This window comes from Lytechinus pictus, chromosome 10 (assembly GCF_037042905.1).
Source record: "Lytechinus pictus isolate F3 Inbred chromosome 10, Lp3.0, whole genome shotgun sequence".
In the NCBI taxonomy this organism is placed as follows: Eukaryota; Metazoa; Echinodermata; class Echinoidea; order Temnopleuroida; family Toxopneustidae; genus Lytechinus; species Lytechinus pictus.
Genome location: NC_087254.1, coordinates 13,788,896 through 13,814,632, shown reverse-complemented (window position 1 = coordinate 13,814,632; position 25,737 = coordinate 13,788,896). Strand labels below are relative to the sequence as shown.

Genomic DNA, 25,737 nt, shown 5'->3' with positions numbered 1-25,737 from the left:
ATGGGGATGTATACCGTACATCAAAATGGGATCTTCTTGGTAGCCAATTTGAAATCCTCATCAGTACAGTGATTAGAACAATACTTAACTCTTTGTGCGCTGGACCATGAACCCATCTGTACTGAATTATTTTCAGGGAGGGAAACAATGCATTGTTTAATCGCTAGAGGGTATTCATTTGTCTCGCAATCTACTATGGTCAACAAGGAAATTCGTGATCACTCTCGCAAAAAGTGTTCACTGGCTTTCTAGGAAATTCGTGATCACTCTCGCAAAAAGTGTTCACTAGCTTACAAGTTCACGAGCTTTCGAGTGCCGCTGCAACTCTTTATCAAGTGACGAAAATTATCTGAAAACGTACTCTATTTATACTAATCTCCAGGACCGTACGCACGAACGCGAGAACAATAGGTGGGCATTGATCCGTTGCGTCGGTATGCGGTGCGGCCGGTAATCCGTATATGCAAATAAGCCGGGGGTATATGCAAATACGCCGTGGGTCGGCAATATGCAAATTAGACAAAATTGGCGGGCTCGCTAGTTTCCCGTGGGCGGGGGCTGACTAGCTGAGCGGTCCCTTGTTCGGGGCCGGGAACGATCGGGTCGGCGTGCACTGCCAGGTAAGGGGGTATTGTGCTGTCGGATGGTTCGCATCCAGAAGTCGGGGATGTCGATCCCGCTGTCTCTGTTGAAGTTGTTAGGACAAAGACGTATACTAATAGCCTCCTTAATCCTGCGTGTATACCAATGTCTCTCTTTGGCAATGCAATGTACACCCTCCCAATCTGGGTGGTGTTGCTTCTCCCAAGCATGTTCTGCCACCGCGGATGTGTCGGTTCGCTGTAACCGAACATCGCGCTTGTGTTCAGAAATGCGTTCAACTATCGGTCGGGCTGTTTCTCCGATGTAAGACCCGTCACATCCCTGGCAAGGAATGTTGTATACTACGCCATCACGTCTGTGATCAGGGATAGGGTCTTTGGGGTGTACAAGCTGTTTGTGTAAGGTGGTGTCCGAGCGGAAAACCGTTCGGATACCGTGACCTTCTAATCGGCGTTTAAGTTGTTGTGAGAGGCCATCTATGTATGGCAAGACTGTGCAAGTCTTGAAAACCTTCTGATCCCTTGGTGGTTGTTTTTTCTTGAAAGTGTTCTTGATAAAACGGCGTGGGTAGCCGTTGCTGTACAAGGCGCCACGTATGTGTGCTCTTTCTTTCGGGAGTTCAGGTGGGTGAGTGATGATACGTGCTGCTCTGTCGAACAGGCATTTAACAAGACCCTTCTTGACCGATTTGTCGTGATAAGAATCATATGGTATGTATTGGTCTGTATGAGTGGGCTTGCGGTAGACAGAGGTGGAGAGTTTCCCGCCCTCGTGTCTTTGGACTAGCGTGTCAAGGAATGCTAATTTCCCTCCTTGCTCAGTCTCCAGAGTGAACTGGATGGACGGTTGCTGGCTATTCATGTATGAGAGTAGGCCGTCTGTTTCGGATCTGTTTACGATTATGAAAGTGTCATCGACGTATCTCTTCCACACCCGAGGGTGGCATGTGGAAGGACACTTGGGCAAAGCGTTCTGTTCAAAACCTTCCATATATAGGTTAGCCACAACCGCTGAGACTGGGCTACCCATTGCTGCTCCTTCTGTTTGCTCATAGAAAGAGCCTCTGTACAGAAAATATGTGGATCTGAGGACGAACTCCAGGAGTTCGGCTATCTGTTCGGGCATAAGTGTGGAACGTTCTGATAATGTGGGATCGGATTGCATGCGTTGCAGGGCCGTACTGCATGCGCCCTCTATCGGTACGTTAGTGAAGAGGGAGACTACATCAAAAGAGATCATGGATTCCTGTTCGTTAACTGTCTGCTCCGATGTGAATTCAGCGAATTCAGCGAATGCATTGTTTGTTAAGTGTGAAATGCGAAGTTCGCACGGCACCGAGTGTGCATTGGTACGAAGTACGCGTGGAAAGGGTTTAATAAACAACAGAAAATCACAATTTGCTTACTTTTTCCAACTTTCAAATACATGTGCCATCTATTTTTATTAGATAATAATCATTAGATAATATGCCTTGGCCCTCTGCCGAGTGGATTTGGTGCATTACAAATACCATCTATTATTATCATCATTAATACTATTATTACACTGCATGTAAACATATCTGTATTTTGGTAACTTTTGGACTCCTGTCATTTACAAGCTTTTAGTCAAAGCTTTCTACAGGTGTTCATTTTTCCATTTATTTTTTCTTATAATCTTAATTTGCTTTGCTTATGTATTCAATTTTTTTCTTGTATATACATGTATATTTCATCTGTTCATGTCATTTATGTACATATTTTGATGTTTTTTAATGGAAAAGAAAAAACAAATTGAATTGAACTTTCTTACAACTTTTTCCAATCTGTTCCTTTGATTTTTTTTCTTTCTTTATCAAACAACTTTACACTTGTTTTTCTCAGACTTTTCATTGCTTAATGAGATTGATAGGAAAATTAATAATAAAGATAAAAACCTGTGAAGTTATCAAAGACAGGAAAAATATCAAGAGACATAACTGACAGTGACTAAAAAAAACCAATGCAGAATTTACTTTTGGTTGTTGTTTCAGCAGCAGGGCCTGGCGTTGTTCTCGCAAAGGAAACTGCAAAGAAAATAAGAGACAGAAGTGGGAATAAAAATTAAATCTGTTTATTTTCCTCAGTAGATTAATGTGTTGTAAAATTGTTTGCCTTGAAACCAGAAAGGTGGCACAGTATATTGATAGGGGAAAATATGGCCTAAATTTGACCCCTACCCTGGAGGCTCCGAAACTACTGGAAAGGAGAGAATGTGATTCGATATTGGCTGTCCTAACATCCATGTTCAATTTAGCATTTTGTTCTTATTTCCTCACTGTAGCTTTGGGAATATTTGGCTCAAATGGTACTGTGAGCTCAGCTATTAAACTTTTAATAACGACTGGTGATCCTATATAGTAGTAAATGATACACATTATATGACACCTAGATAGATCCTTGTCATTTGATTGGTTGGTCGATATCGATCATTCAGCCCGTTTTACAATGACATCATCAACCATGCAATTTTAGATCCATTCATGGTGCAATTTTGGATCCATACAATATTGTCCATTGCACGTGCGCACCAGTCAGCAGGCACCACAAATTATCGCGCATGTTGTATTTACTTGATAATCAACAGACCCAGCGTGCACTGCATATGAGCATATTTTGCATCGAAATTCACAAATTTCATATGAAAAAGAATCTATTTTTAGGTGTCATATAAACCAAATAATGAATGTTCTTTTCATTCATGCAATGGACGAATACTTATTTCGGTGAAAGATGAAATGAATGATCCATTCAACTCGGCTACACCTCGTTGAGTGGATCATTTCATCTTTCACCTCATGAAGTATTCTGTCCATTGCACTCATAAAACATTCATTATTTGTATACTATATTCTGGTGTTGAAGAGGTTCCTAAGAAAGGATCACCAATCGTTCATAAAGTCACTCAAGACTTGTGAACAGCTTTATGAAGCACCCACCAGGGCCCCGTCTTTCAAAGAGTTACGATTGATCCAATCAATCACAACTATGGTAAGCCAGCAAAGTCAACATATAAAATGCATGTTTATTTTTCTTAAAAATTCTAGATATGAATGCATATCTATAAATTCTTAGATTTCTTGAAAATTTGGTGTGATCTCCTTTGTTAACAAAAGACATTTTGCAAATTTCCTGAGGAAAAATTATGACACTGATGGATTTTCACACAGTAACGATTGATTGGATCAATTGTAACTCTTTGTAAGACGGGTCCCAGGTCCATTTTTCCATAGTAGATATGATATCAGGAGAGATTATTTCTCTACCCACTTTAAGACAAAGGAGATCTGCAACTATAATTATTGCAGGAACTCTTTTCTTTATAATGTAATGCAATACACTGTTACGTCGATATGTAAATATACCGTTTGGAAACTACTGAGCATGAATTTATGATTTCCACAAGTGAACCCCTACAGCTGCATGAAAACAGCCTAGTTTCTTGCCACAGTTGCAAGTTTTCTGGACTTGGAAGACGATCAACTGCTGCCCAGTTTCACTTCGGAGAGGACTACACATTTTTGATAATGTGGACGGTTGTGATAAAGTGTGACATATATTGGAGCTACAACATTAGCACAAAGAATCGATGATGTCTCAGCACATTGGAGGATATTCCACCATTTCAATCATCTATTTTTGAGAAGAATAATTCTAATTCAATTGGGTATCATTTTTATTATGGACAGTTATACCTGAGATATGGCTGACCATACTGAATATGAATTAAATTATTTACAATACTTTCTCAATCAAGATTATCAAGATTAAAATCTAATAATTACAACAATGTAGTAGTGCCAGAACGTTCTGAGCAGACAAGCTTTGAGAGTCAAACTAGTTAAAGTGCAATCGCTCATCCTCTCTTCCCTTACTTTGACCAGCTCGTTCCAGTGCGACTGCAGCAATACATACATGTAGACCTAATCATATGGAATTTATGGGTTAAAAATTATGCTACCGCATCGTCCCGTTGACTTCTTTGCGTAATAATTTAAATTTCTGCTCTTACCAGGTACAGCATAAGTAGTATTTTCCTCAGCTGAAGGTGTGGATAAATCTGAAAAATAACACGATACAAAATTCAGTAAGATAGTAGCCAAGTACTATTTTTGTTGTTGCTTTTTATTATTAAGTTGCCTAATATTCTGAATTACTTGTTTCTATTGGCTTTTTTCACAAATATACTGAAGGTTAAGGGCCAAAAGTCTTACATGTAATAAACACATCTTGTGTTCACGCCTACATGTATTCTTCACAATATATATTGTTCAATATGATTTCTGAAATGAAAAAAAGGTGAAATGAATATCCAATTGATGTTAAAAATCATGGAAGAATCTCATGGATGAATAAATCTGAATAAATCTCAACATACAAAATTAATATAAATACAATTAACAAATCCTAACCCATGAATAAATACAAAGAAGATCAATTAAGTATGCAATAAATGTATTATTATTATCATTGAAATAATGGTTTGCTGCTGTAATTATTATTCATTGCAGATTTATATGACTGAAAAATCCCAGGATTATTTTGGGAGATCTTGTATACACGTTGGTAGTCAATTGATTTATCCCTCAATTCCACACTGGGCAGGCACACTCTAAGAGGAGTCTTTATTAACTCTTTGCCCACCACAGACAGAACAACTCCAGTGCCACATTAATTTCAAGGTGCAACCTTATGAGTGGTGTTACATGGACTATGCTACTTCAGCTACTTGGCTTTTGATTGGTTTATTGTAAAGAAAAGCTTTGTGTGTACACAGTACAATGCAAAGAACACATCACTATTGTGTATGTGTGTACGAACAATAGACTTAATACACTCAAACTTGGCAGTCTGCTGTATGTAACTCTCGTCGAACAAAACAGGCAGAGTTAAAGTGGATTGTCTTTTGATATAACTAAACCTTTGTATGGAATACAATATTCAGATTTCTTTCCATTTAGCATAACAACATGTAAACTGTGACCAAGACAAGTATTTATTTCTCTTTTGGGGTAAATCAAGGTAACTGAAGCAACAAATTACTTACTTCTTTCGGTGGGGAAAAGTACATCGTTGATGAATGGGAGTAGATGTGAGACATTGGCAAACACAAGTGGCTCGAAAGTGTTGACACAATTAGGATCATTCCCCCAGTTTTTCACCCCAACAAGATGCCACCGTCCATCCACTCCTTGACACACCAATGGTCCTCCGCGGTCAGCCTAAAATAAGAGAAGGATCGATCACAGAAAAATAACCACTCCCCGCAGATGAAACAATTGCATTTCCTACCAAACTAAATTCACGACAATCACTCAGCTGTATATATATATAAGTACATGGTGTTTGCATTATTACAGCGTAGGGTTTAAGCAACCAATCCCAGCTGTATTAATGTGTGACATAGTTCAGGCGAAGTGTATTGTTAGTATAAACATATGCAATAACATACACTGTGGCTGTTTTAACCATGGACAATGGTGGCTTGACTTAAGTTTCTATTACAATAACACAATTGCGAAATAAAATGCTCAGGTCCAAAAGATTTGTCATAATTATTCTTGTAATTTTAAACATTTGTATAGTGGCTCTGAAGGTGAACGAGGGCTTGTCATATAATATTAAATTCATTATGCCAAATAATTTCAATCGAAAGTTAATTTATTGCGTCATTCTAAAACATCATTTATCTCTTAAATTCAAATAAAGAAATTAGCCCTGATATGACTTTTTTGTGTCACAGCTATCTTATATCCAATTTTGTGGGAATTAGTGTTATGCTTTTTATCCACAAATTAATTTGTGTTCAGATAGATTAAAACATCCATATTGTTGGTCAACAGCAAGAGATAATCGATTCCCAATTTTCATACATGTACATATACAATAATATTCAAATAAATGTTACCTGGCATCTATCAAATCCACTCTGTTGGTCGTATTCAGCACATACCATACGCTCTGTGATCCGATGGCCCGACAAGCTGGTACTGCAGTACCTTACATCAGTGAACATACGAACATTGGATCTTTTCAGATGGTCATCGGAAACTGTAACAGGGTAATACAGGTGGTATTAAAGAAATCTGATATAAGTTTAAAATGATCAATTTAGTCATTATATTACAAAGCCCTTTATCAAAGTAACACAACTGAAAAATTAGTCATGAGCGAGTGTTTATCAAAGTAACACAACTGAAAAATTAGTCATGAGCGAGTGTTTGAGCAGATTGCTGATATTGAAAACAGAGAAAAATGGAAGCAAATAATTTGTTTTATTTTATTCATTATCATCATGGGGTAACATAAGCGTCTGTTTAAATCACTTAATCATATAATTTCTTCCAGTGTATTCCTCTGATAATGGTCTTTGACTGAAGCTTTCAATAAATCAATAAATGTTATCCATTTTTTTTTACATTATGTTCCTTATATAAATGCTTTGTAGAATATAATGACTAAATTAGATGTATTCATTTTTAGCATCAATACAACCTTATGTTTATAACCTTTGACCTTGACTTGGAAACACAGGTTGATCATTTAATATCATTTGTGATATTTAATGACCATTTCAAGCAAGTTTCTTTTTTTTTTACTCAAGACAATGAATGAATATTAATTTTCATCAACAAAAACTTGGTCTAGAAAACTTTGACCTTAAACCAGTGATCAAACAATATAATTATGATGGTACCTGGCAGAAAATATATCCGAGTTAAACAGAATAAAGGCTTTCAATTTCAAAATTGTCTTCATAATGTAAATCTTCAACTTCAGTTAAGCTATTTTATTAGTTGCTCCCAATCCCGTGGCCCCAAAGGGACCTTTGATCTTGGTCTTGTGTCCTCAAATTACGTTTTATCTATTTCCCATACTTGATAAGCATTACATGTACATTTCATTCAAATGAAGTTCAAAACTTTTCAACTGAAGTTTTTTATATTGATACCATCCCAGGTCGAAATTCCAATAGGGTCCATTAGGAGACCAACAGAAGATTTCTATTGATTTCTAATGGTTTTTGCTGGTTTCTAATTATTTCTAATGGACCATTTTATATATATATAGCAAAATACAAGGTGAATAAAACAACCGTAGATAGAAAAGTTAGATAAAATTTTCGCCCATAGAGCTTCATCAGGAAATGATGAAGTTATTAGGCAACAGCATCAAGAAACGCAGTGCGCAAAACGCAACGAGTAAAACATCGCGCTAAAGTCCGTGAGGGATAACTTTCACATCTTAACTGAGCATCCTGCCACTACGGAAATTTTCTCCGAACCTCCTTGACTTCTTTCCGGAAGGACAAGAACCTACGCCAGCTCCTCATGAAATCTGAGCTCACTCTGATCAATGCTACATGTGGTGCCGGAAGCAAACAATGTAGAAGACCTCGCTGCAACACGTGTGGGGTCATTTCACCAGTGACAGAGATATCCGGACCAAAGGGTACCTGGCATATCCACGGCTCTTTCACATGTGTCACCAAGGGTTGCATTTATTGCATCTACTGCTCCAAGTGCAAGGCAATCTACATTGGAGAAATGAAGAGGAGGCTTGCTGACAGAGTGACGGAACATCTTCGCTCCATCAGGATCAGGTCAGCAGGGTTGCCTGTAGCTCATCATTTACCCAACCAAACCATAACATCGGGTACTTCAAGGTGTGCGTTCTTCTGACTGGTTTTCGTTCAGATGGGGCAAGGAAAGAGAAGGAGGAATGCTTCATCCACTCTCTCGGCTCTCTCCAACCTGATGGAATGAATGTGTCTTTCCACTCCTTTCCCGTGGTTTGATTCTCTCTCTTTCTTCCCTTTCTTGTTTTCTTCCTTTCTTTCTGTTTTCATTCCTTTTGTTTCTCTTTTTTTCTCTTACTTCTTTCTCCCCAGCTGTCCTCTATTTCTGCCCCCTTCTCTCTCTCTCTTTTCTTCAAGTTGTTTTCCTTTTCCTTCTCTTCCTTTTGTCTCCCCGGCTTTTCTCTCTTTTTTTTCCTTCCCCTTTCTTTCTTTTCTTTTTTTTTCTTTCCCCCTCCCCACTCTCTCTCTCTCTCTGTCTCTCTCTTTTCTTTTGTACTGTTGCGCTTCGCGTTTTACCTTTTAGCACTATGTTTTTACGCTTTGCGTTTTGCGCACTGCGTTTCTTGATGCTGTTGACTAATAAATTCATCATTTCCTGATGAAGCCCTATGGGCGAAAATTTGATCTAACTTTTCTCTCTACGGTTGTTTTATTCACCTTGTATTTTGCTTTATACTACCACAACCGACACAGGACCTTCATTTTCACATATATATAAACAGTATATACAGTATATATATATATATAGGATAGGATGGGAAAAGGGTGTACATGTAGGTCACAAACACACCACAATATAAACTAGGATACAGTTTATTTTATTTTAGTTCATTTAAATTTATTTATATTAATTGGCCTCATATTGCTTAGATTTCTGTTAGACCAATAAACATTTCTATTGAACTTCCATTCGCCCAGTAGAATTTTCTAAAGGTTTCCAAGGGTCTAATATTTCATTTTCCATATTGAAACCAATAGAGACCAATCGCTGTAATGGTTTCTGTTTGTCTAGTAGCCTATTGGAATTTTGACCTGGGATATCAATGGACAGTGACTCTTGATTACTCTTGTGTCCATGTTTCCTGAAATAGATCTATAGCCTACTGTTTAAAGTTATTGCACATTGTCTGCCACTTCCATCAGAAAAGTGGTGCCTTTGTCTTGCTTCTGATATGCGTGCATGACAACAAAAACATTTCAGGTATTCTCCTTCCCCCATAATCGGAATCCAATCTCTAGATTGTGATAGATTATCTGTATCATTCATATCAGACCTAGGTTCCGTAGCACAAATCGTACGTTTGATTTTAATGATTGATTGTACAGTGTAGTCGATGGAATCCATTATAGAAAAATATTCTATGATCATTGCCAAGTTTTGTGTTACAGGCCCCTGAAAATCCTTTACCTGAGATGTCTCTGTCTCCCCATCCTGACACCATACATCTGTGATAAACCTTCATCTCATTAACAGTCTTCGCAGGAAAACACACTGGCCTCACAGTGTCAGAGAACTCAACAGAGTTTTTCAACTTTACAAGGGCAATGTCGTAATCGTTCCCATCATAAGCCGGATGTGTGAACACCTGACTGACATCTCTGCTGATGTGATGCTGTGAGAAATACCGACGACTAAGGTCGCCCAGAACTATGGAATCCAGGTTATATGAAAGGTCGCTGAATAGTGATATGAAACAAAAAGGAATATTCCAAATAAATTTAAGTTATTTAGTAAGGTGTCCTTCATTAAGAAAGCGAACTGTGCTCCACTAGTATTGACTTCAATTTCATAATTTTCTTGATAAAGAAGTGTACCAAATCTCAGAAAAGCAAATTTCCAATAATTGTATTAAAACATGAAAACAATGTAAAGAAAGTGTAAAACTTCAAACAAAATTTCAACTACCTACACTTGTTGAGGACATTTATCAAAAAACTTCTCCAGCACCATGACTAGGATGTGAATGCGTCTAAGAAATAATTAGACTGGAATGAATGTCAGGAGAGCAACAGCTTTATTACAGCCAATCCCTCTTTCTCTTATAGCTTTGAGCAGTGACTATTCCGTTGCTCCTTTTATAAAGAAAACTGACTATGTCATCAAGGTTTTATTGGAGATCAATGAATTTAAGCATGCAAGCTAGTTACTAGCAGGTGGCTCAGTTACATGTAATAAGCAATTGCAAGCTAGTAAACAGAAATGCTCGCTGTAAAAAGATTGTTTATTTTTCTGCATGCCTATTTCAGGCTTATTCAGCTGTCTGCTACATGTACATGTAGGTATTCACGAGTTAGCCGCAAGCTACATGTATTGACTAGCTATAGTGGTTAGACTGAAATTTCCATGAGGGAATGTACTCACCTAACGCAATGTGCAGACGTGATAACCCACTCACGCCCTAGCAGGGTACCACTACAGAACTGTCCTGCATGCTCGTCGTGCAGGTAAACCATCCAAGGAAATTCACCATCCTCAGCATGAACACCGCCCTCTACCCTCACCGAGGATTGGAATGGCGTGTATGCAGGTCGGGTGCCACATATCGCTGTGTTAAGGAGATCTGAGCACAGAAAGAATAAGCATACTATTCTGGTAACGTGGTCATCATGACTGTGGTGATTGTGGTTGTCTGTAATAATCTATCTGAAAATCATCCCAAATGTTAAATGATGCTTGTTTACTTGTCCTGGGGGGTGTTTCACAAAGATTTAAGTATGACTTAGAGTCGCACTTAAATAACGAGTTGCGTACGGTATGAAAGGCTTGACCGCATTGGTCAGATCGTGTCATGAGGACGTGCACTAATGAGTATCTATCAATAAGATCGCGCGTTGCATATCATGTACGCATCGGCATTTAAGTGCGATTTAAGTCATACTTAAATCTTTGTGAAACACCCCCCAGACTCATTAAGTAGATACATATACTTTAACATTATGATGACATAAAAAACCTAACCTTGGTTAAGAAACTTGGTTATGATTTCAATTTTTACGCTGCCGCTGTCGGAAAAGTGGCACATGTAGTCTAGATCTGCTATACAGACGAGACAAAAGAGCAAAAAAGAAAGGGATAAAAAACTAGCACATCAATGATGTGGAGCTCATCCGGCATCTCGCAACGAAATTTAAGACAATTTTAATTTCAGCCCAGTTGACACTGTAGTGAATGATATTGGTGACATAAATTGAGGATAAAGAATTGAAATTGATGAAGAAATGACATAGAGGCATTTTTTGTGATCTATGAATAAATTTCATATAAATTAGCATAAATAATTTTCTGCTCAAAATTTCTAAACTCTTGTGTAGAACCTTGGTGAACCTCATGTACCTCTCAGATGGAACAAAAATAATCAAAATCATTCAACAAATAAATAAGTATTTTTTGTGAGTTTTGAAAATATATGAATAAATTAGCATATTACTGAGTTTCCAAATTCTGTGTTGAAATTTTGTTTAACCACCTAGAGCTATCATATAAAGCAAACAATTGAAACTGATCAACAAATGAAGGAGAAAAATAATTTTTTGTGATTTATGAATAAATTTTGCATAAATCAGCATAAATAATTTTCTAGACAAAATTTCAAAATTTTGTGCACAAGTTTGGTGTTCCCCATGCAGCTCTACCAGATGGAAGAAAAAAATCAAAATTGGTTTACAAATAAAGAAGAATAGGCATTTTCTGTGATTTATGAATAAATTTCGCATAAATTAGCATAAATAATTTTCTACTGAAAATGTCAAAATTCTGTGTAAAAGTTTGGTGAACCTCATGAAGTTCTACCAGATGGAAGAAAAAAAATCAATATCGGTCAACAATTAAAGAAGAAGAAGCATTTTATGTGAATTTTTAAAAATACGCATAAATTAGCATAAAAAATTTTCTCGTCAAAAGTTCAAAATTCTGTGTAAAATTTTGTGAACCTCATGAAGTGCTACCCGAAGGAAGCCAAAAGATCAAAATTGGTCAACAAATAACAAAGGAGAAGCATTTTTTGTGAATTTTGAAAAATGCACATAAATTAGCATATTTAATGATTTTCAAAATTCTGTGAAGAAGTTTTCGATCCCCCACCTAATGCTATCATAGAAAGCAAACACAATTGAAATCAGACTTGAAATGACGAAGAAGCATTTTTAAATTCAGTCAACAATTAAAGAGGCATTTTCTGTGATTTATGAATTTCGCATAAATTAGCATAAATAATTTTCTACTCCAAATTTCAAAATTCTGTGTAGAAGTTTGGTGAACCTCATGAAGTTCTACTACCAGATGGAAGAAAAAAAATCAAAATCGGTCAACAAATTAAGAAGAAGCATTTTATATGTAAATTGTTAAAAATATGCACAAATTAATTTTGCATAAATTAGCCTAAAAATCGTTCTAGTCAAAATTTCAAAATTCTGTGTAGAAGTTTGGTGAACCTCATGAAGCTCTACCAGAAATTTAAAAAAATATCAAAAAAAAAAAAATTCAAAATCGGTCAACAAATAAAGAAGCATTTTTTGTGAACTTTGAAAAATGCGCATAAATTAGCATATTTAATGAGTTACAAAATTCTGTGTAGAAGTTTTGAATCCCCCACCTAGTGCTATCATATAAAGCAAACAGAATTGAAATCGGACTTGAAATGGCGAAGAAGAAGCATTTTGAAATTGTGGACGGACGACGGACGCCACGGCATAAAGCTCATCTTGCCCTTCGGGCCGGATGAGCTAAAAACGATAGTTAAGAATTAAGGTAAATATAATTCTACCTCCATCAGGGCCTGTACAGGAGCCGTCGGATGTCTCCATTGAGTCTGGAAAATCGTTGCAGTCAAGAGGCCATTCCAGCCCTGTCTGATTTTCATACTTGAAATGGTATTTGTTTTCCAGTTCCACGCATGCCGATCGACAGGGTCTCGTAGTGGGTCCATTGTGGAAGCATTGTGGATAGAAGATTTGGCATAACGACTCAAGATTACTGAAAGACACTGATGTACCAATAATTTCTTGAATCTAATAAAAAAGCAGATCAAAGGTATGAAGTTGGGAAAAAGAAATGATTGTTAAAAAGTTGTTACAGAAATTCATTGTGTTAAGGATGATATGTTGCTTATCTTTGTATTGATGATATTCTAACCAGGTGTTCAAAACAACAGGAGGGGAAAAGGGTATAAGGTGGTTTCTTTATCTGGTAATAGAATCTTAACTGGGTGTTAAACAAAATGCTAGGATTATTATAATGAATCAAGGGGGTTCAAGACTCTAGGTAATAGTGAGTGTATAATTATGCAAATGTGTGTCTATGCTTTAATTTGATGCAACCTTCCAGTGTGTGGTGCATTTTTGGGTGCAGCATTTGCATGCATCGTATTAAAAAAAAATGGTGTAAACCAACTTCTGTATCTTCCAATTTTGACAATATGAAGAAGACTTACTCTTCTAGATGAGCTAATTTTCAATTTTTATTGTTTTTAAATACAAAATTATTGTTCTATCCTTTGATAGAGAACATTCTCGGCTGGCGACCAATTGCTAGTTCAGGGGTGGATGGTCACATTTACTTGACATGAATTTGATTAATATACCTGGGACATTTTATAGTTGGCTTCTTGTATACTTTCAGCGTATTTGTGAGGAAAGAAGGTATTGTTGTACTCCACAAAACTTTTACATGATGAAGGTACCGGAGTGCAAGATGCTGGAAATGGGAAACAAATATGGTTCAAAATTTATTTCATGAAATGGTGACATTTCAAAATGCAAGGATGAAGTGTGAAATTAAACTTAAATTTATTTTGACATCACTAGGAGTGAGAAATCTAGTCACTGTGAACCAAGATACAAACGTTCATTATAATCCATTGATCAAAATTTTCATTCAAGCATGGTTTTTTTTATTTAATTAATTTGCAATGTATGCTATCATAAATCCACCCCAAAGTTTTTGGCACAAATTATGAAACAATTGTTACATAGGATGAAATGTTAAAAAGACATGTCCTTTGTATCTAATTGATCTATAGGCAAAGGCACTCCTTGAAGTAGACAAATGGAAATCAAAAGAAAGCTATAGTATTGGTGCAATTCAGGAAGTGAGAGGGGACAATTTATCTATAAACACAGAAAGATGTTTTACTCACGACAATTGTCTTCATCACTTAAATCTCCACAGTCATTGATTCCATCACACAATTGGGACGGGCTAATGCATGCACCTGATGAACAAGCAGTATTATTGCCAGTGCAACCACCTATACAGTTAAAAAATAAAATAAATGAAATCTATAATAAGTAATGGTGGAGATTATAATTGATAACAAGGATAGAAAATTATGTCATTAATAATCCAAATAATCCAAGGCAAAACAAAAAAATATATATGTCAGTATTAAAATGGCAAATTCAATGGCTAACATACTGTAAATAACAAGGACTAGAACAAACTGTTATGATTAGGCTTCTTATATTGGAAGATGCCGTATATAGGTGGTCCCATCTAATAAGAGTAAAACCAGGGGCCTGTTTCATAAAGCACGTTATAATAATAAATTTGCAATGACAGTTTAAAGCTACTGAAATTATTTGATTTGAGTAGATGGTAGTAACAATTTTTATAGAAACTGTACATTTGTTATGATTAGGACAAGCTCTTATGAAATGCGACCCAGTATTGCAATGTTTCAGGCTATGAATTATTTACCAACAACTACTGTTACGAAATTCTGATGACAATATAAAAGAAGAACATGTTCGATTAGCCATAACATTTTTCATGAAATTGTTTGTACGAATGATGATATATTTTTTCTTCAAAATCAGATTCTTCATGATGAATATGTATTCCCATTGGCTAAAGTAAATAGTTTATATGACACATTTCCTTGTTTAACAATCACTTGAAGTTCACAAGATTAGACAATAATTATTGAAATTCACTCCAATGATGCAAAACAATGGGAATTTTAGGGTATGTCATTTGGGCACGATGATCAACAGTTGAATGTAAAGTCATAAAGTTACTTGAGAACAGCTTTGGGACAGGCCTGTCAAAATTGAAGCTCTATGACCAGTATTCAGAACTTGGGTTTAGTTTGAAGTTGAGGTTTAACTATGGATGGCCAATCGTGACAAAAACTCTGTAACAGTACATGTTCAACTTAACTGGCTCATTTCTTACAAAAGTAACTAAAAATTGTTATGTACCATTCTAAAAATGGAGAGAGAGAGCACAGTGAATAAAACAAAGACATATTAAATGTAAATAACATTGACATTCTGGCTTCCCATAGTTTTGGCATAGCCTTAGACCAACCTTTGGTTAAACTGGACTTCAGAATACATGTATGCACCTATATGTAAGGGTTCATTTTTTAGCACAATGTTCTGATTATCGACACAAGGTGCAGGTAGATTATGAGGTAGAAATGCAACAAATGTAATGAATAAAAAATTACGTAACCTGGTATTGATGTAACCTTGAACTGGAAATATGACCACTTGGTTGATGGGTATTCACCGATATAATGTACTTGTAACAGCCCAACGTAGACATGGATATTTCTCAATGCAGAATAACGCGTGAAAGTTGCAATCAATCCATACGATCGGAATGAAAGGAAACCCCTACTGTGAAAAAGCCAAGGTTCCATCAGCAATCCAGTTCCTTGAGGGCCTAAGATGACCCAATATACGTCAGAGAAGCTCGAGGTGAAATAAACATTTTCTGGGCAGTCAAACCAATGATATTCCCCAGGGTACAGTCCAATGATGCCTTGTGGCGGGGAACTATTGATTACGGATGATTCGTCAGATTCTACATAATTGACAAGCAATAAAAATATAGTAAGATGTGTCAGTTACTGAGGTAGTGGGTGAGGAAAAGTCCACCCCAACAAAAATTTGATTCACATAAAAAGAGAAAAATCCAACAAACATAACACTGAAAATTTCATCAAAATCGGATGTAAAATAAGAATGCTTAATGCATAATGCTTGTTTGATTTTTCTCTATTTATTCAAATCAACAGTTTTCTGGGGTAGACTTGACAAGTCCACCCCAACAAAAAGTTGATTTGAGTAAAAAGAGAAAATTCCAACAAGCAAAACACTCAAAATTTCATCAAAATCGGATGTAAAATAAAAAAGTTATGACATTTTCAAGTTTTGCTTAATTTCACAAAACATTTATATGCACAACCTGGCCGGTATGCAAATGAGGAGACTATGATGTCATCCACTCACTATTTCTTTTGTATTTTATTATATGAAATATGAAATATTCTAATTTTCTTCTCATTGTCAAGTGATACAACGATTAATTCCTCTCTGAACATGTGGAACTAGCATTGTTTAATACTATATGGTTCAGTCAAGTTGGTCCTTATTGTCAAATCTATAAAAAATGAAATATTGTATAATTCAAACAATAAAAAACACAAAAGAAATAGTGAGTGATGGACATCATCAACTGACTCACCTAGTTGTGCATATCACTATTTTGTGAAAAATAAGCGAAACTTTAAAATGTCATAACTTTCTTATTTTACACATGTACATACGATTTTGATGAAATTTTCAGCACTATGTTAGTTTGATTTTTCTTTATTTATTCAAGTCAGCATTTTCCTGGGGTGGACTTGAAGTAATATTTCTATAGGGTGTTTTAACGGTGAAGCAAAGACGTGTATTTTGTTCTGCCCGTGCATAAATCGATTGAGCAGTATGAGTACTTGATACACAAAGCACCAAAATCTGAAGAGAATTATATCCTATAGGTTCATGAAAAAAAAAATCGCTATTAAATATGCATAGCATGGTCTATAAATGCAAAGGCCCGTATTCTGAAGACAGGTTTAATTTAGACCATGGTCTAACTCTATGCTAAAATTATGGGAAGCCAAATGTGTCAAAAATGTTATTAAGTTGTATTATTCTTTATGTTTACTGCGGCTCTTTCCTTATTCGTCCATGGTGAAGACAATCATCTTTTTATACTTCCTAGACAATTATGAATGATTTGAGAGCCAATTGAGCTGAAATATGATATCTCTACTGTTAGTGATTTATGTAACAATTGGCTATCCATACTTAAACTACAACTTTAAACCCAAGTTTAAGTTAAACCCTACTACAGAATACGGGCCAAAAGATGTAAGTGTGTGAATAGACAATGGCCCATATTCTGAAGTCAGGTTTAACTCAGACCACGGTCTAACTCTGTGCTAAAATTATGGGGAGCCAAAAGTTCAAGATTTCTGTTTATATTGTATATTTCTTAAGTTTACTTTTTTGTTTCCTTTTGCTTTCATAATGAAGAAAAATACTTCAGTTATCATTCCCAAACAATGATGAACAATTTGGTTGTCAAATGAGGTAATAAACTGAACGTGTACTGTTAGGAATTTGTGCCCCAATTGGCTATCCATAGTTAAACCACAACTTTAAACCAGGGTTTAATTTAAACCCGACTTCAGAATACAGGCCTATGTGTGTACAATGCAAAGCAATGTGCCATGAAACGCCATGAAATTGCCTCAGAGTAGTGTGGCATGTACATGGAATAGTCACATTTATATGATCAAAATGATAGCATGAAATGGGGTTCTATACTCACCAAGTGTAATAAGAGAAATAATTTGCTCAATATATTTTTGGGGAGGGGGTGAAAGAGGGCACAGTATAGATGATAATTTTATTGGATTGCTGATACCACTCTTTATGGCCACTATTGCACTCATCTATGATTCTATGATCTATGATTCATACAATAATGGCCCTCTGAGATCCCATAATGAGTCATCCAACATAACATAATTAGCTGGATTTTACTTGATCCATAGATACATGTAGGTGAAAGACTAATTATTACGAACATCTTTATTGATAGATTCAAAGGGTTTGAGGATCCCTAGCTGTAACATTAATTGCGCAATGCATGTGCGCATGGGAGTTTGTGTGTGTTGGCGTGTGTGCATGTAATTGCAAAATGTATTAGATGTGGTGACGTAACCATCTGTATCATCAATCTAATTAGTAACTTAACAATCATGGTGCAACAAAGTACAAGGTATCATCATCAGCATGATAATCCCCCTTTTCTTTGGTAATACAATACACAAAATCAAAGGGAAATATCACACAAACTTTGTACATTGATACTTTAGAAAATTCATGAAATTAAATCATGGATCTGACAATGCAACTTACTTTGATCAGTTGCCATTAACAAGGCTTTGAATCCATCTCCTGAGACTGTCCAATCGCTCTTGAAAACAAGCCAGAATTCCTGGCTAGGAATTACACCAGAGATGAGTCTTTGGTTCAGTATTTGAGAGAATTCATACAACATGCTGCTCTGATCAGTGGGGTCGGGTCCCAGTCCAATAGTCAACGTGTCGAACACGGGCTCCAGAGAGAACGATTCAAACATGATGTGAGCTCCCTTTCGATTCTGAACACGGAACTGTAATGTTCGTGTTATGTTACTGGGGTACGGCTTTGGGAAGCCAGGCGACGTCACGTAAATGGGTGAATCAGGAAGGAGCGCTATATAACTATCGTCATCACCTGAGAAAAATGACAAACATCATGAAATAATCCTACGTCAGAACTTATTACGGGGAAAATAAGCAGGTAATGGTAACTGATGAAATTTTAACTCGATCCGCAATAACATTTCTCAAAAGTGCAAACCATATTTTACAAAAATCTCTTGACACAAAATATTATTGTCAAAGAAGTAATGAAATGATGCTCTATTGAGTATATTACTCAATAGACAACACAGTTTTGATTTAAAATGCTAGTTGGCATATGTCTCAATATGTTTTATACATGAATGACACTCAAAGTGGTTTCATTGAATCTATTGAGACTGTACTTTACAAGAGCTTTACCCTTTTTAAACCGGGGAGGGGGTCAATTTGACCCCCCTCAACAAATGTTGTCACTACGCCGTTGCGCAAAATATTTTGACCACGCCACTCGCTGACTTTTTACTTCCAAATCCTGTGCATCTTTTGAAACCAATTTTGCAACACCCGGGTTTGCGGTTCCGAAATTACGCAACATTTTATAAGTGCATGTCAGACCCAAAATTGCTCAAAAACGTTATTCTGTGTACAAATTAGTAAATGCAAATGTGTTTTCCAACCAAATATCATAAATGTATGATTATTTTTACTTTTGTTGATATAAATGGATTTATTCTATGCTAATTATGATTGCAAACAGGTTCTTGACAAAGTTCATCGTAAAAAAACAACAAAAGAAAGGTTCGAAAAAACAAAGAAATACATAAGAATTTTAAAAACAATCAAATACATGTACATAAGGAATCAACTACATTTTTGCATTTTTTTTGTAGATATTTGTTGGAAATGTAAAAATTGATACTATCATCAAACATTAGCATTCTACTAGCTATATAAATTGAGTTAAAGGCAAAAACTAATTAATTAATCTAAAAATATGAACAAGGGGAATGCCTCTGGCGGTCTCACCTGCATCACACGATTCAATATCGCAGCAGTGCTGACTTTGAAACCTACAGTACTATAACTCGCACAAGATGTTCAGTGATACTTGGTTACTCTTATGTCCACGTTTTATGAACTAGACCAATACACTTACAGAGATATGATGGTAATTCAACAAATACCCCTAATTTGGCCAAAGTTCATTGACCTTATATGACCTTTGACCTTGATAATGTGACATGAAACTTGCACAGGATATGCAGTGATACTTGACTACTCTTATGTCCAAGTTTCATGAATCAGATCCATAAACTCTCAAAGTTATGATGGTAATTCAACAGATACCCCCATTCGGCCAAAGTTCATTGACCTTTGACCTTGGTCATGTGACGTGAAACTCATGCAGGATCTTCAGTGATACTTGATTAACCTTATGTTCAAGTTTCATGAACTAGGTCCATATATTTTCTAAGTTATGATGACATTTCAAAAACTTAACCTTAGGTTAAGATTTTGATGTTGATTCCCCCAACATAGTCTAAGTTCATTGACCCTAAATGACCTTTGACCTTGGTCATGTGACATGAAACTCAGGCAGGATGTTCAGTAATACTTGATTAATCTTATGGCCAAGTTTCATGAACTAGGTCTATATATTATCTAAGTTATGCTGTCATTTAAAAAACTTAATCTTCGGTTAAGATTTGGTGTTGACGCCGCCGCCACTGCCGTTGGAAAAGCGGCGCCTATAGTCTCACTCTGCTATGCAGGTGAGACAAAAACCAGAACGGTTAAACAATGAATAAAATGAAAGAACAAATTAAAACACTTAATTGCGGATGCTACAATTTCATTAGATAAAAATAATTTATTTTCTCTCATTGTGACAAATAGTAATCGGTAGCATGGTTATTTTGGAGGGAAAAGGGAGAAATGAAAATGAAACGTATAACGAGACGAGGAGAGCATTGGGAGGTATGATTTCAGATCCACTATTCGAGTCACATTTACTCCCTTTACTCTTTGAAATTGCAACACTGAGGAAAACAAATCGAATACTGGTATGCAATCTTCAGGAACAAAATTATTTTTTTACTACAGCAGCTCTGCGTGGAAAAATAGACTGTAAAGAAAACTATAATTTATGAAAAGAAGATACGAAAGGCGATTTTTAGTGAAATGTTGAGGCCACCGTCTTGAAGCCCAGAAGCCAAAAATCACAAAATAGTTTCGGACTTTCGTTGCGCAGTGTTAAATTATCATCGTACTTGCAAGGGAATATTGACCCTTTTTTATTCATTCTGGAAAATAAAGGTATTTGATATGCTGTGATTTCACCCAAAACGGATTATCTTCGTAATTATACACTTTGCAAATGATCTCTATACAAGGAGGTAAAGAGACCAGTCCGCACGTGCCGATTGCCCTTACGCATTTTTGTACACTGTGCCTATTGACTTGGGGGAAAGCGAAGATTTGACAAAATAACACGACCTTTTCCTCGTAAATTTCTTAACAATTCTGTTGATTTGAAAAGCGAAACCTTTATTTCTAGAAAGAAAAATGTCTGATCTTTCATCTTTACATTTACTAAAAATCCTGAAAACACATCAGTTTGGCGCAATTAGCAATTGATTCGGAAAACACCGCAACAGATCCAAATACCAGCAATGTACCCAAAATGGCTCCGCCGCAGGGAGAACTATTCAGATTCGCGAGCCCGCACCCAAAGGGTTAAGTACATTATGGGAAAATAAGAAAAAACTGGCTTGCATATATTATGTTTCAATCTGAAAAGTTAGAAACATCTTGGAACCAGAAAGAATTCAAGTCATTAATTTCCAACAATGCTCTGATTATCTTATAGCTACCTTAAAAAAACAATACATTGGAATTTTAAAGGTTCCGGGGGGGTGTTGTGTAAATACAACAACATTTTTGTTTTATATCAAAGTTTTCCAATCTTGTTTTAATAACACACTTTATATGATATAAGTTAAATGCAAAATTTTTAAATATCACTAGGCATGCGTAAACAGATTTCTTACGTACCAACAAATGGTAAAGAACTGTCAATGAGACTGACATCATCGATGGAGATGCCACTTGTGCCCTCAATGATGATCCATCCTGAACCAAACTCACTGATATCGACTACGCCAAGAAGCCAACTGTGATGAGTAGCTGCAGATGGCAGGCTCCATATGATTTCTGAAGTCATGTTGGCTTTGTGTAGATATCTAATGTTGAATGTCAAATTGCCATTTTGTCGTAGGCAATAATAGAATTCGAAGGTGAGGGGTTTATGAGGAGAAATCCTCGGGCTAATGAGCCCACCAACTAATCTGATCTCAATAGTGATATAATGTCCACCTGAAATAAAGGCAAATAATTTCAATCTTTTAAATAATCATGTTTCCTGAAAAATGTAAGATCAAAGGTTTCAAATATATATGGTATAGTAGGTTCAATATCCCTTGTATTACAATCGTTGCATAAACATGTAGTGTGTACACATGGAGAAAAAGAATTGTTTTACCAGGAAAAACGTTTCCCATGAAACAGTTCATTTTCCTTGCTCACATCACGCATAGTCCACTTTTTCCCTAGGGAAAAAGTGAACCATACGTTTTTCCGACCCCCCCCCCTTACATGCATCGCTCTTAAGAAGCTTACAATGTGTGCCTAGGGATTGACTGAACTAAACCTATAATCAACTTAAAGGTCAAGTCCACCTCAGAAAAATGTTGATTTGAATCAATAGAGAAAAATCAGATAAGCACAATGCTAAAAATTTCATCAAAATCGGATGTAAAATAAGAAAGTTATGACATTTCAAAGTTTCGCTTATTTTTAACAAAATAGTTATATGAACGAGCCAGTTACATCTAAATTAGAGAGTCGATGATGTCACTCACTCACTATTTCTTTTGTTTTTTATTGTTTGAATAATACAATATTTCAATTTTTACGAATTTGACGATTAGGACCTCATTGCCTGAACCACAAAATGTTAAAATAATGGAATTCTACGTGTTCAGGGAGGAATGAAACTTCATTTCACATGACAATGACAAAAAAAATCAAAATATTTCATATTTCATATAATATTATAAAATACAAAAGAAATAGTGAGTGAGTGATGTCATCGGTTCCCTCATTTGCATACCGACCGGGATGCGCATATAACTGTTTTGTGAAATGAAGCAAAACTTTAAAATGTCATAACTTTCTTATTTTACATCCGATTTTGATGAAATTTTCAGTGTTATGTTCGTTGAATTTTTCTCTTTTTATTCAAATCAAGTTTTTGTTGGGGTGGACTTGTCCTTTAATAGAATGAAGTATACAACACACATCATGCCTTACTTGAGTTTCCAAATGTATGATCCTCTGATGCTACACGATACCAGTCAGCATCACCCCGTTTCATCCGGGACCAGCCGCACATCGAATTCTCAAAATCACAGTTGACTGAATAATCGATGTAAGAATCTATGATTCAAAAATGAAGAAAGAGGGAAAGTTGCACAAATATGCAAGAAATTGTTTATCAGAGTGTGTGATACATCAACTCAATCTTGGAGTGCTTATACATTTCAAGAGGAACTAACAAATTTAACCCACGCTCTCACAATTATATTTATAGTAAATAATGAAATCCATCGGTACAAGTACCTCAACTGGCAGATAAATCTTTACCACTTAGAAAAAGTTGTGCACTAACTGAAAATACTTCATGTCTACAGCCAAAACATTAAAAATTCCCTGCCTAGATAAACATTGGAACCTAAAAGCCTAATAAGTCTAATAAAAGGCCACTCTCAAATATAATCGTTAACAAACAAGAGTGTCGCTGGGGTGAGCACATAATATGCCCGCCTGTAACGCAAAAATGGAGTTATGGGTCAAGCACGAAGAGTGGAAGATGGTGACTTGACCTTTGACCTTTTGACCTCAAAATCAATAGGCTTCCTGGGATCTATGCTGGTATCATACACATCAAATTATATGAGCCTAGGTTAAGTTAAACTGAAGTTATCGCATTTACAAGGACTTCAGAAGGGTAAGATGAAAACATGTCACTATGACCTTGACCTTTGACCTTTTGACCCCAAAATTGATAGGCTTCCTGAGATCTATGCTAGTATCATAGTATCAGGCGTATGAAAATTGCATGATTTTTTTGTCCTCCCTAGTGAAAGACAAGCATCAGTTTTCACATTCTTAAGAGATACTTTTTCTAGCGATTGTCAACGATGCTCTCCAATCATCTGCATGCTCTAGGTGGAAGTATGTAGGCCTAGATGACCTACATGTAACTGTTGCAGAAACGCGTCGATTAACTTCACCAAGTTCTATCAATTCCACATTGTCGGCACTCGAAGAGTGGTGTAAGGTATCGAATGTGCGTCTAAACCCATCCAAATGTCAACTCATGAGGGTGTCATTCACTCGTGGACAACTCCCACCAGCGGAGATTAGGATTGGCGATAATGAGATCTCGGACAAGCAACAAGTGTTCTGAGCAGCGATCTGCGATGGACAGAGCATGTCAACTACATTACATCAAAGGCAGCCAAGAAACTGTATCTACAGTACTACGGATGCTGAAACATTTCTCCATGCCACTTCCTGATTTGATTACAGTCTACATTTCGTACATAAGACCGGTTCTGGAGTATTGTTGTGTAATCTGGCATTCTTCACTGACTCTATTAAAACCAGGAGGCTCAAATAGAGTCAATCCAAAATCGTGCTCTACGTACAATATTAGGAATAAGATATGAATCATACCAACAGGCACTCGAAGCATGTAATCTCACTTCTATGAGAAACAGGAGAGAATCACTTTGCCTGAACTTCGCTAGATCACTTATTGTAACTTCCGTGACTGGTTACCCCAAAGCCAGAGTTCTTTGAGGCAATTGAGACACAGTAAGAGGATACGTGAAATCAAATGTAGAACAGAACGCTATTAAAAAGAGCACCTTACCCTATTTGGTAATGCTCTTAAACCAGCAATGATATATTAAACATAATTTTAATAATTCAATTTTTTACCACTTTTTAAATTCATGATTACATGTGTTCTTATCTAGTGTTTATGTCCTTACATCTTACAGGGCTATACCATTTATAACTTTTTGCCATATTCTAATTTCTGCTTTTGTTTGTCAAACTATTTTTCATATTGAAATTCGGTCTATGTTTTAACAATGTACATACCATAATTCATTATTGAAATTGGCAACATGATTCTAAAGTAGAAAACAATCCTTGTAGCGGCCGCGATTCAACTAATTTTTAAATCATACTGATCAAGAAAACTGACTGGTAAATGAACTTTACCCTTACGTAATAATTCTATTTCTAAACATGTCTATTTGAAATTTTTTAATGAATTTTATAATTGCCTTTCCATGATCATGATGAAAACCAAATTTAAAATTTCACCTATTACATATCAGTACTTTGTATTCTCTTTTTGCAATATATTATGTGATCTTTTATCTTCTTGTTATTCTGCTACAACTTTCTTTTTTTTTCTTTTTCATTGTCTTCTTCTTCTCTATCTTCTTTTCTCCTCCTTCTTCTCCCCTTCTCCTTCTCCTCCTTCTTTTTCTTCTTTTCTTCCTCTTCTTCTTTTTTTTTTCTCTTCTTCTTCTTTTTCTTCTTATTCTTCTTCCTCTTCTTTGTTTTAATTATAGGTGTGTTTTACATTACTCTTTTATCGTAAATAATATGTATGGTTTGATACGCAGTAGTATGTTATTTATTGCATTAAGTCTGTGATATAAGTGTACTTTTTAATTATGTAAATAATTCCACTGTTTTGAGACTGTACATTTTTAATAATGTATATCCATGTGCAATTCAGTCTTTGTAACTGCGATGCATGATTCAATAAATACCATACCACAAAAATATACTTGGCATTTCTATCATGTACTTTTCAGAAAATAAATGTAACAGATGGCTGTTTTACAAACATAAACATGTTCATACAACATAATACCTACTTTTCTTGTATAAGTTTAGAGCAGAATTTTTGTTTTGCTCTGCA

General features: G+C 35.9%; 1 protein-coding gene across 1 annotated transcript in view; it reads right to left on the bottom strand.

Moving 5' to 3' along the window:
• The window catches only part of LOC129270210 (uncharacterized), an 86,602-nt gene that overhangs the window by 33,642 nt on the left and 27,223 nt on the right, over nt 1–25,737 (bottom strand). Inside the window, exons 22-34 of the mRNA XM_064106022.1 lie at nt 23,040–23,165; nt 21,723–22,043; nt 18,400–18,759; nt 15,653–16,006; nt 14,334–14,444; nt 13,779–13,891; nt 12,963–13,206; nt 10,562–10,760; nt 9,608–9,876; nt 6,529–6,671; nt 5,668–5,842; nt 4,633–4,680; nt 2,597–2,647 (exon numbers count right to left, since the gene is read on the bottom strand). Coding sequence (XP_063962092.1) covers nt 2,597–2,647; nt 4,633–4,680; nt 5,668–5,842; nt 6,529–6,671; nt 9,608–9,876; nt 10,562–10,760; nt 12,963–13,206; nt 13,779–13,891; nt 14,334–14,444; nt 15,653–16,006; nt 18,400–18,759; nt 21,723–22,043; nt 23,040–23,165 — 2,514 coding nt within the window. The remainder of the gene's footprint in view (nt 1–2,596; nt 2,648–4,632; nt 4,681–5,667; nt 5,843–6,528; nt 6,672–9,607; nt 9,877–10,561; nt 10,761–12,962; nt 13,207–13,778; nt 13,892–14,333; nt 14,445–15,652; nt 16,007–18,399; nt 18,760–21,722; nt 22,044–23,039; nt 23,166–25,737) is intronic.